General features: G+C 45.2%; 1 protein-coding gene across 2 annotated transcripts in view; it reads left to right on the top strand.

Moving 5' to 3' along the window:
• The window catches only part of rrm1 (ribonucleotide reductase M1 polypeptide), a 33,472-nt gene that overhangs the window by 7,863 nt on the left and 13,288 nt on the right, over positions 1 to 12,321 (top strand). For both annotated transcript variants that reach the window (XM_052025908.1, XM_052025907.1), the window contains exons 3-9: positions 20 to 197; positions 6,180 to 6,280; positions 6,490 to 6,549; positions 6,632 to 6,671; positions 8,803 to 8,965; positions 9,996 to 10,137; positions 10,805 to 10,888. In XM_052025908.1, coding sequence (XP_051881868.1) covers positions 20 to 197; positions 6,180 to 6,280; positions 6,490 to 6,549; positions 6,632 to 6,671; positions 8,803 to 8,965; positions 9,996 to 10,137; positions 10,805 to 10,888 — 768 coding nt within the window. The remainder of the gene's footprint in view (positions 1 to 19; positions 198 to 6,179; positions 6,281 to 6,489; positions 6,550 to 6,631; positions 6,672 to 8,802; positions 8,966 to 9,995; positions 10,138 to 10,804; positions 10,889 to 12,321) is intronic.

Raw genomic sequence — 12,321 nt, 5'->3', positions numbered from 1 at the left:
CTGATTTTTATTGTTACAGGCACAGATTACAATGAAGGTGATTCAGGGCCTGTATAGTGGTGTTACAACTGTTGAATTGGATACATTGGCAGCAGAGACTGCTGCCACCATGACAACCAAACATCCAGACTATGCCATTCTGGCTGCACGGATTGCGGTCTCCAATCTCCACAAGGAAACCAAGAAAGTGTTCTCTGGTGAGTACCATGATGTTGACGGACTACCATAACTCAAAGTAGGACAGCACAGAAACGGGCCCTTCAGCCCACCATGACCATTCTGACCTTCTTGCCCATCTGCACTAATCCCACTTGTCCACATTAGGTCAGTATCTTCTATGCTTTGCCTATTCAAGTGCCCGTCCAAATGTCTCGTAGTGACGTTATCTGATTCTACCACCACCTTCGGCAGTGCGTTCCAGATATCGATCACTCTGTGTGAAACAAACTTCCCCTCAAATCCCCATTAGAACTCCTTACTCTCATCTTAAACTTACGCTGCATTGTTTTTGGTACACCTGTCATAGAAAAACATTCTATCTCCCCTATCTATATTCAGTGACTGAGAGAACGAATGTGTTACATAGGACAATGCAGCACAGGAACAGGCCCTTTGGCCCACAATGTCTGTGCCAACCATGATGCTACATATGGCCTGGAAAACTCAGTTACTGAGGATATTGCAGACAGTTTGATAAATTTGCGGACTGCAAGGTCTTTGGAGGATATGGTCAAAGGTCAGTTGTGATTTTGTAAGAGGGCTGTTCAGCCTTACATCAGTGTTAGGGAAATTATTGGAAAAGATTTTAAGGGATAGGACCTACTTGTATCTGGAAAAGCATGGACTCATTAGGGATAGTCAGCATGGCTCTGTGTGGGGGAGGCCATATCTTACAAACTTGGTTGAATGTTTGAGCAGGTGAAGATGATTGAGAGTACATAGAACAGTACAGTACAGCACAGTACGGGCCCTTCGGCCCACAATGTTGTGCTGACCTATATAATCACCCACTCCATGATCAATCTAACCCTTCCCTCCTACACAGCCCATAACTTTCCATTTTTCTTATATCCACATGCCTATCTAAGAGTCTTTTAAATGTCCCTATTGTATCAGCCCCTACCACCACATCCTACCTCTGACATCTCCCCTGACCTTTCCTTCTCTGACCTTAAACTGATATCCTCTGATAATGGCCATTGCTCCTCTAGGGAAAAGGTGCTGGCTTTCAACTCTGTCCCTCATAATCTTATACACCTCGATCAAGTCGCCTTTCACCCTGTGTCGCTCCAGAGAGAAAGCCCTAGCTCACTCAACCTTTCCTCATAAGACGTGTTCTCTAATTCAGGCAGCATCCTGGTAAATCTCCTCTGCACCCTCTCTAAAGCTTCCACGTCCTTCCAATAATGAGGCAACCAGAACTGAATACAATACCAGAGTTATTGGTCTAACCAGAATTTTATGGAGCCACAACATTACCTCGCGGCTCTTGAACTCAATCCCCTGACTAATGAAGGCCAGCACACCATTTGCCTTCTTAAACACCCTATCAACTTGCGTGGCAACTTTGAGGGATCTATGGACTTGGACCCCAAGATCCCTCTATTCCTTCACACTGCTAAGAATCCTGCCATTAACCTTGTACTTCGCCTTCAAGTTTGATCTTCCAAAGTGCATCACTTCACACCTTTCCATATTGAACTCCATCTACCACTTCTCCACCCAACTCCGCATCCTGTCCATATCCCGTTGTAACTTACGACAACCTTCTACACTATCCACATCTCCAACCTTCGTGTCATCTGCAAACTTACCAACTCATCCCACTTCCTCATCCGAGTAATTTGTAAAAGGTCACAAAGAGCAGGGGTCTCAGAACAGATCCCTGCAGAACACCACTAGTCACCAACCTCCAGGCAGAATACTCTCCATCCACTACCACCCTCTGCCTTCTGTGGGCAAGCCAATTCTGAATCCATGCAGCCAAGTCTCCATGGATCCCATGCCTCATGACTTTCTGGATGAGCCTACCATGGGGAACCAGTCAAATGCCTTACTAAGGTCCCTATACACCACATCCACCACTACTTTCATCTATTTGTTTTGTCACCTCAAAGTACAATTTGGCTCGCGAGGCACAACCTGCCCCTCACAAAGCCATGCTGACTCTCCCTAAGACTATACTTATTCAAATCCTCAAATCCTGTCCCTAAGAATCCTCTCCAATAGCTTGCTGACCACTGATGTAAGACTCACTGGTCTAATTGTCAGGATTATCCCTATTACCTTTCTTGAACAAGGGAGCAACATTTGCCATCCTCCGGTAGCACTCCTGTGGCCAGGGAGGAGACAAAGATCATCATCAACGCCCCAGAAATCTCTTCCCTCACCTCCCGTAGTAACCTGGGGTATATCCCGTCTGGCCCTAGGGACTTATCTATCCGAGTGTTTTTCAGAAGCTCCAACGCTACCTCTTAACCTCAACATGCTGCAGCACATAAGCCTGTTCTACGCTGACCTCACATTCGTCAAAGTCCCTCTCCCTAGTGAACACTGAAGCAAAATATTCATTAAGGACCTCCCCTATCTCCTTTGCCTCCAGGCACACGTTTGCCCCTTTATCCCTGAGCGGTCCTACCCCCACTCTAGTCATCCTCCTGTTTTACACATACATGTAAAAAGCTTTGGGGTTTTCCTTAATCCTACTTGCCAAGGCCTTCTCATGTCCCCTTCTAGCTCTCCGAAGTCCCTTCTTAAGCTCCTTCCTGGCTACCTTATAATTCTCAAGAGCCCTATCTGATTTTTGCTTCCTGAAGCTTAAATATGCTTCCTTCTTCCTCTTGACTAAATGTTTCACCCCTCTCGTCAACCACGGTTCCTTCACCCTACCATCCTTTCCCTGTCTCATTGGGGCAAACCTATCCAGAACCCCTTGCAAGTCTGCCCTAAACAACCTCCACATTTCTGCTGTACATTTCCCTGAACATCTGTTCCCAATTTACGCTCCCAAGTTCCTGCCTAATACAGTCTTAATTAACCCTCCCCCACCCATTTAAAAACTTACCCATATCATCTGCTCCAATCCTTGTCCATAGTTATGCTGAAGGTCAGGAAGTTGTGGTCATTATCCCTGAAATGCTCACCTACTGAAAGGTCTGTCACCTGACCAGATTCATTGCCTAGTACTAGATCCAGTATGGCGCCTCTGCTAATTGGCCTGTCCACATACAGTGTCAGGAATCCTTCCTGGACACACCTAACAAATTCTGCCCCACCTTAAGCTTTTGCACTAAGGAGGTGCCAATCAATATTAAGTCTCCCATTACAACAACCCCTGTTATCATGGTAGGCCAGTGGGTGTTGTATACATGGACTTTAGTAAAGCATCCAATGAGGTCATTCATGATAGGCTGATCCAGAATATTAAGGCACATGGGATCCATGGTAACTTGGTAGATTGAATTTAAAATTTTCACTCAGCCTCCTTTGCTCCAGAGAAAACAAGCCCAGCCTATCCAATCTCTCCCCATAACTAAAGTCCTCCAATCCAGGCAATGTCCTGATGAATCTCCTCTGCAGCCACATCCTTTAGTATGTCCACCAGAACTGCAATCAATATTCCATGTGTGGTTTGGCCAGTGTTTTGTAAAGTTGCAACATAACATCCTAACCTTTATATTCTATCCCCTGACCAATGAAGGCAAACATGCCTTTTTCACCACCCTATCTACCTGTGTTGCCACTTTCAGGAAACTGGACTGACCCCTAAGGTCTTTCTGTTCATTTGACTTCCCAAAATACATTAATTTGCACTCATTGAGATTAAATTCCATCTGCCATGAAACATCCCATCTGATCTATAGCCTGCTGTAGCCCTAGACAACTTGCCTTATTCACAGCACCACCATTCTTTGTCATCTGTAAACTTCTACATTCATATCCAAATGGTTAATATATTTCACAGACAACAAGAATCCCAGCACTGATCCATATGATACACCACTGGTCAGATTTCCAATCAGAAAAGCAACTTACCACCACCACCCTTCTGCCTCTACCAAGCCAATTTGGGATCTAATTAGTCAGCTCTCCTTGGATCCCATTTGTGCTTTAACCTTCTGCACAAACCTACGGTGTAGGACCTTCTCAAATGCCTTACAAATGTCCATAAGACATCCACCACCTCTTGTACCTGTGCGGAACTTGACAGTTTCGTAAATTTCACCACTAATTTTCACCCAGCTCTCCAATTCACTTGGACTACCTAAGCCACCTCTCTCTCCTTCCTTGATCTTTCCGTCTCCATCTGAGGAGACATCAGTGACATCATCTACAAACCCACTGATGCCCACAGCTACCTTGATTACAGCTCCTTCCACCCTGTCTCTTGCAAGGACGTGATCCCTTTTTCTCAATTTCTCTGCCTCCGCTGCATCTACTCCCATGATGAGGCTTTCCACTCCAGGCCATCCGAGATGTCCAACTTCTTTTCTAACCGGGGCTTCCCGCTGACTGTAGTTGAGAGAGCTTGCACCCGTATCTCTGCCATTTCCCGCACCTCTGCTCTCACCCCCACCCCTCCCAGACCCAACAGGGACAGGGTCCCCCTTGTCCTCACATTTCATCCCACCAGCCTGTGTATCCAACACATCATTCTCCACCATTTCCACCATCTCCAACAGGATCCCACTACCAAGCACATCTTCCCCCTCCCCACGCCTTTCTGCCTTTCACAGGGACCGTGCTCTCTACGACTCCCTAGTTCACTCCTCTCCCACCCCCCACCCTGGGAACCTTCCACTGCCCCCACCATAGGTGCAACACCTGCCCCTACACCGCCTCCATCCAGGGACCCAAACAGTCCTTTCAGGTGAGACAGAACTTAACCTGCACCTCCTGTAATATCATCTACTGCGTTTGGTGCTCCTAGTGTGGCCTCCTCTACATTGGTAAGACCAAATGCACACTAGGTGACTGTTTTGCAGAACACCTGTTCTCTGTCCGTAACCGCGACCTGCATCTCCCCGTTGCCAGTCACTTCAACTCCCCCTCCCACACTATCACTGATATGACAGTCCTCTGCCTCCTCCACTGCCAGGAGAATTTCAAGCAGTCTTGGAACCTTGCAGCCTAATATCATGAATATTGAATTCTCCCACTTTAGGTAATATCTCTCCACTCCACCCCCCCCCACCACCCCACTTTCCCCACAAACACCCCCCACTCCACCCCACCATGCTTCTTCTCTTCTTCCCTTTCCTAGCCTCTTTTTTTTCCTCTCTCTCCATACCTTTGACCCATCCCCTGGTGGATCTGTTCTCCCCTCCTCCCCCGCACCTGCCTATCACTGTCTCTTACCTGCATCTACCTATCACCACCCTGTGTCCACCCCGCCTCCCCTCTTTCGTCCCCCTATCACTGCTCTGCTTTTCTGTCCTTGGGCTTCCTCTTTTCCTATCCTCAGCCCTGAAGAAGGGTCCTGATCAGAAACGTTGACTGCCTGATGCTGCCTGGCCTGCTGAGTTCCTCCAGCATCAGTATGTTTTTCATCCAGACTAAGCCCCAGTCTCTAAGGCAATCATAGTCAATGTTGGGAAAGTTAAAAATCCCCTGTTACTGTAACCCTATTGCTCTTGTACCTTTCTGCAGTTTGCTGCATAATTGTTCCTCTAATTCCTGTTTACTGTCAGGAGTTTATAGAAATAATCCCGGCAGTGTGATAGCCCCTGTAGCAAATAGGCATTACTCATTATCTTGCAGTCAGGACTGAACACAGTCAGAAGTTGGTCATGCATCTGGATCAACTCGCCCAGTGCCAGTCCAGCACAGCTTAAATATTTAGTAAGCTGCCTCTACATTGCCACATCAAATGTTCCTAGGGCAGGGACAGCAGGGGCTAAATATTGAATAAAACTTCCTTGATACTGTTTTGTCAAACATTCCCTGGCAGGTCCAATGCAGATTAGAGACAACCAAACTCCTGCCTAAACAATGTTCATTATCCTTTGTCTTCTATGGTTATGTCAGTGTGGCAAACTTTGAATTTCCCCAGTCAGTCATCCTTTTGGTTGTTTGACATTGCTGATTAAAAGCTTTGGGCATTACTGTGATTGGGGTGTTCGTCTTTGTAGCTAGTACGTTGCCATTCATTTGCATCTCATGACTATTTTCTTTTCCAGACGTTATGGAAGATCTATATAATTATGTGAACCCTCTGACTAACAGCCACTCACCCATGATTTCCAAGGAAACCTTGGATATTGTGCTTGAAAATAAAGATGTAAGTGCCTTTGTCCTCTGGGTGTGGGGTCAGATGGAATCTCTACTAAAAGCAACTGATTTAATGGTGTGGTGTGGAGAGCCTGACTAGAGCTGTATGTGTGTTTATGATCACTGTGTTCAGGAAACTGTCTTTTCTTGAGGTCTGCTCGGTCAACAGATCTAGAATTCAACAGAATGGTACTTAAGTGATCTGTTCTTTCTCTTCAGCGCCTGAATTCTGCCATCATCTACGATCGGGACTTCTCCTATAATTTCTTCGGATTCAAGGTAGGTTTTTTCAGAGATGTTGCTGGCTTTGTTGCAGTTCCCTTTTGTGATGTTATCTTATTCCTGCTATTTCTTTTCACAGACGTTAGAACGTTCTTATCTGCTGAAGATCAATGGAAAAGGTATGTACCTTATGCTGCTCTATCTTGATAAGGATGCAGTGAGATATCTCCCTGAAATCTCTCAATGATTGGGCAGGCAACACTATGTGTGTGAGAGAGAGAGAGAGATCTCTCCCTTGGATGCAACATTTCAGCTACTCCATTCCGGCCACATTCCAGTGGAAGAGCAATATTCACTTTGGATTTTTGGCATTTTCAATTTTTATGGGATCAGGCAGTTCCCAGGTTACAACAGGGTTCTGTTCCAGAGAACTGCTTGTAACGTGAACTGTTCATAAGTCAGAAATGAACAACAATGTCTGGGAGAGGATCACAAACGGCTGTGACGGGAGAGTGAGTAGGTGCGGTAAGAGTGGCCGCCATCAGCCTCTCTGTCTCGGTGAGTGAGTGAATCTGCTCAGCACCTGCAGCTCTGCTTAGTTCGACCCAGTCCCTGATTGTTGCAGCTTGTGGTGATGGGGAGAAAGTGCATGTGAAAATGTCCCATTCCCACCTGGCAGAAGATGTTGAGCAGCTGGCAAATCCATCCCCATCTGTTCCTCTGGTCACCCAAACACTTGTTCATATGTGCTGCGTGTCCATTAGTCATGCATTCATAACCTGGGGAGGACCTGTAAATGTCCAAATAGAGGGGTCGCAGGCAAAGAAAATGAAAGATAACTTTGTTCCAAGGTGTTCATTTAAATCTTTTTGGTACTGATGGACTTTGTGCTAGAGTCTTAAAAGATGTGGCTAGTGAGATAGTTAATGCACTAGTTTTAATGTTTCTAAATGGGGGTCCATTATATTGGAAAATAATGACTAACTACTTTGTTACTTAAAGATGGGGAGTTACTGGCCAGTTAGATTAACGTCTGTCAGAGGGAAAAGGTTATTTAATGTGTTGAAGCAGGGCATCAGAAAGGTTCAAGGTAATCAGCAAAGTCAAGATTATTTTGTTAAAAGTAAATAGTGTTTGGCCAATTTATTGTTTCTTTGAAGAAGTACCATGTTGGGAAAAAGGGGAACCAGTCTGTTAAGATTTTCAGAAGGTATTTGATAAGGTGCCACATCAAAGGTTATTGTGGAACATAAAGCTTCACAATGTAGGAGTAATACATTTTTGTGGATAAGAGATTGACTGGCTGCAGGAAACAGTGGGCATAAATGTTTTGTTCCCTGGTTGGTGAGATATAATTAGTGGTATGTCATGGATCAGGGCTAGAGTCTCAATGTTTTACCATTTCTGTAAATGACCTGGGTAAAGGCACCGATGGTTCAGTTGCTAAATTTGCTAATGACGTACAAAGGTAGGTAGGAAAGTTAAGTTGTGAAGAAGACTCTGGAGGCTGCAAAGGGACATGAATAGTTTAAGTGAATGGGCAAAGATCTGGCAAATGTGGTATCATATATGGGGGGGAAATCTATCTAATTTGGTAGGAATAAGTAAACAAGAATCATTATCTAAATGGTAAAGTAGCAGAAGGATCTTGATGTCCTGGTGCATGATTTGCAAAAGGCTAGTCTGCAGGTAGAGCAAGTAATTAGCGATGCTAACAGAGTGTTCCTCCACTGCAAGGGAAATTGAATTCAAAAGTTGGGAGGTGATGCTTCAGTTATATGGGGCATTAGTGGGACTACATCCAGAGGACTGTGTACAGAATTGGTCTCCTTACTTAGGAAGGATATAAATGTGTTGGAAGTAAAGTTCATTGAACCTTTACTAGACTAGTACCGGGAATGGTAGGTTATCTCATGAGGAAAAGCTGGGCAGGATGGATTTGTATCTGCTGGAATTTAGAAGAGTGAGAGGTATCTTGATTGAAACATCAGATCCAAGAGGTCTTGACAGAATGGAGAGGATGTTTCCTTTTGTGGGACAATCCAGAATTGGAGATCACCCATTCAGGGCAGATGCAGAGAGGTATTTTGACAGTTGAGTCTTTAGAACTCTGCTTGTTTTGTCCTTTGATGAAAAGAATCTTTGAATAATTTTAAGGCAGTAGCAGATGGATATCTGATAACCCGTGAAGTGAAAGAGAATGTGAGGTTGAGCTTGCAATACAATTGTCCACATCTTCAATGGTAGAGCAGGCTGCTCCTTTGTATGTTGGTATCTCCATTCAGTTTGATTTGGGCTGTTGTTTTCTAGTGGCTGAACGTCCCCAGCACATGCTGATGAGGGTCTCTGTTGGAATCCACAAGTGTGACATTGATGCTGCCATTGAAACATACAACCTGCTGTCGGAAAAGTGGTTCACTCACGCATCTCCCACCTTGTTCAATGCTGGCACCAACAGGCCTCAACTCTCCAGGTACTGTGCTCCTAGTCTCCAAAGCCTGAAGACCTCATCTGTTTCCAACTCCTGATATACTTCTCATTCTTCCATTCTCTGCTGCCCTGGCTTGTGGATCTTTACGCTTTCATACAAAGGGATTGTGGGTTAATTTAATATTAATGAAGCAGAGATTAATTCTTCCCATTCTTATAAGGTTTTTGGAAGTTTTCAGTGTGACTAGATCCCTTCCATACATCTGATGCTACCAGAGTTAGGGAGTCAGTTACTTGGATTGTTGACAACTGTCAGACTTAACCCTAAACAACTTTGAAAATGTCTTTAATTCTTCTGATTTCATTATCTTCACTCACTGCCACAGTTTGTCTGTTGATGATGGCCTTCAGGGAGGCTAACTGTTTTCTTCCTTCGTGTTTCATATGGTTTCTCGTTTAGTTATGTCGTAAGAGGCCATTTGGCCTTTGAGTTTGTGCTAGCTCTCAGCATTTTTGTCCCATTTATTTCCCAATAATCTATTCTTTCATGTCTTCAACTCCTGATTCTCCTGCCACATCCCTACCACAGAGCTAATTTTCGTTAGCCATTTAACTGACCAGCGTGTATTTAGCAGCACACAGGGGAAACCCTCATGGTGATAGGGAGAAAGTGCAAACTCCACACAGCACCAGTGGTCAGGATCAAACCTGGGTCACTGGCACTGTGCTGCAGCACTGCTAACTGCTATGACACTGCTCTCCCAAGTACTGCTCAGCACCACTCCATTCTAATGCTCTGGATTGATTGAATTGATGCTTTCCTATCTGGAGCCCCTGCTGTTATCCCTGTAGTGCATCCGGATAAAACAATAAAAGACCTTGCTTTGTATCTTTCCTGCTGCTGCCTTTGATCTAATTATCATTACCACACTTGAAGCAGGACTCCCTCTGCCGTTTTCCCCCACGCTTCACTCTTTGAAATTGCCCTTCAGTCACACCTGGCATGATTAGTTTTTTTTGAGTTGAAGACTTCTCTGTGTGTGTGTGTGCTTAGCCTGCCGTTTGCCTTGCAGCTGCTTCCTGCTGTCCATGAAGGATGACAGCATTGAAGGGATTTATGACACCCTGAAGCAGTGTGCTCTAATTTCCAAATCTGCTGGGGGTATTGGTGTTTCTGTGAGCTGCATCCGAGCTACAGGAAGCTACATCGCAGGCGTGAGTATGATCAGTGGATTTTTGTGCAAAAAACCCATCGAGCTTGTTGAGATCCCTCAAGCAAGGAGATCTGCTGTCCTTGGCCTGGACTATTTGTGACTCCAGATCCACATTGCCCTAGAAATGAAGACTCTATTAAGGAACAATGCTGAGGGTGGGCAAAAAAAAATGCTGGCCTTTCCACCGATGTCTGCATCCTATAACTCAACAGCTTAAAAACCCAGTTAGCTCTCCAGTCCTGGCCTCCTGTGTGTCATAGTCATACAGCATGGAAGCAGGCTCTTCAGGCCAACTGGTCCATGCCAACCAAGATGCCCATCCAGGCTAGTCCCATTTGCCCGTGTTTGGTCCATATTCTTCTAAACATGTCCTATCCATGTACCTGTCCGAGTTCCTTTTAAGTGTTATTATTGTACTGCCTCAACCCCTTCCTCTGGCAGCTCGTTCCACATTCCCACCATCCTCTGTGTGGAAAAAGTTGCCCCTCAGGTGCCCAAGCAATTGCTTGTTACGGCTTGTCATGAGTTCTAAATTTTTGTGTGCCCCATCAAATACTTGCTAACACTTGTGTTACCAGGGACCCAGTGGTGTCCTTAACCCCATAGTTCTGGGTGCTGTATAAACACAGGTAACCGTTGTGCACTTCAGTGACTCCTTGTCGTTTCAGACCAATGGAAGCAGCAATGGCCTCGTACCAATGCTGCGGGTTTACAACAACACAGCGCGTTACGTGGACCAGGGAGGGAACAAGGTGAGTGTGTTGATGTTTGAGATGTGCCAGGTTCACAGCTACCCACTACAGAGAATTCAGCAGAATGATGCTGAGGCTGGATTTACAGATGACTCCAATCAGGCAGAACAAACAATCTACCAGAGGAACAGCAGTAGAAGCAGCATCTGGGGGGTGGGGACATTGTCGAAGTTTTGGGTGGAAATCCTGCATCAGTTACTCCAGCATCTGCAGTGTCTGGTGTCCTCAGATCAGGTGGCACATGCAGAGGGAAATGGTTGATGTTTGATTTGATGTACCTTCAACAGAGTTGTTGATGGTTAAGGATTCACGTTTATAAGCAGTAGATGGAGGAGGGGTGGGTAATCTTGAAATTTAGAACTGGGTTATTTAGGAATGATATCAGGAAGCACTTCTTGTAAAAGTTAGCAGAAACCTGACTCTTGTGCCCCTTGTCCCCACTTTCCTTCCTCCAGCCAAGTGGTGCTGGAGGGTTAGTGGAAGGATTTGGAGTAGAGAGAGCTCTTGACCAGCCGCCATCTGTCTGAATGGTCATCCAGGTCAGGGGACTGAGTGGCTAACTTGCTGCCAGTGACGTTCTCGTCCTTGGGATCAGAATCAGGTTTATTATCACTGGCATATGACATGAAATGTGTTGTTTTGTGGCAGCAGTACAGTGCAAAGACATAAATCTATAAATTATACAAATAAATAGTGCAAAAAAAGGAATGAGGTAGTGTTCATGGATTGTTCAGAAATCTGATGGTGGGGGGGGAAGAACCTGTTCCTGAATCACTGGCTATGGGTCTTCAGGCTCCTGTACCACCTCCCCAATGGTGCTAACGAGATGACAGCATGTCCTGGATGGTGAGCGTCCTTAGTGATGGATGTCGCTGCCTTGAGGCACCGCCTCTTGAAGATGTCCTTGATAGTGGAGAGGGTTTTGCCTGTGGTGAAGCTGGCTGAGTCTACAACCCTTTGCAGCCCCTTGCGATCCTATGCATTGGAGATCCATACCAGGCTGTGATGCAACCAGTTAGAATGCTCTCCACTGTACATCTATAGAAATTTGTAAGACTTAGGGTTTTCAATCAAGTTGTAGAGTTGTAAGTTTTCAGACTTAGTCCTGTGACTAAGTCTGTTTTTAATAAAAAAAATTCTTCCTGTGTAAAGTTTGAAGTTTGTAGGAGGATTAGTTTTAGTTCCTAGTCTGAATTGTGTCACTTGTAGTACAATTGAGGGCTGCATTTGACTTCTGCCTCTGAGTTCTTATTGGAAGAGTGTTTTAAAAATGCATGTGTGTACTTAACTTCTGAAAAGTGTATAGTGTAATGACCACTCTGAACTGTACCTGAGCAATGTTGGCTTTAGTGTCTTAAATCCCTGTGTTTGGGAGTGCAGTGGGAAGTGGTAACATGCTGCTTCCTGTTATCAAGTAATGCTACAGAGTTGAA

Source organism: Pristis pectinata, chromosome 11 (assembly GCF_009764475.1).
Source record: "Pristis pectinata isolate sPriPec2 chromosome 11, sPriPec2.1.pri, whole genome shotgun sequence".
NCBI classification, from domain to species: domain Eukaryota; kingdom Metazoa; phylum Chordata; class Chondrichthyes; order Rhinopristiformes; family Pristidae; genus Pristis; species Pristis pectinata.
Note: the sequence above shows the minus strand (reverse complement) of the source record. Positions and strands in the feature narration are given on the sequence as shown.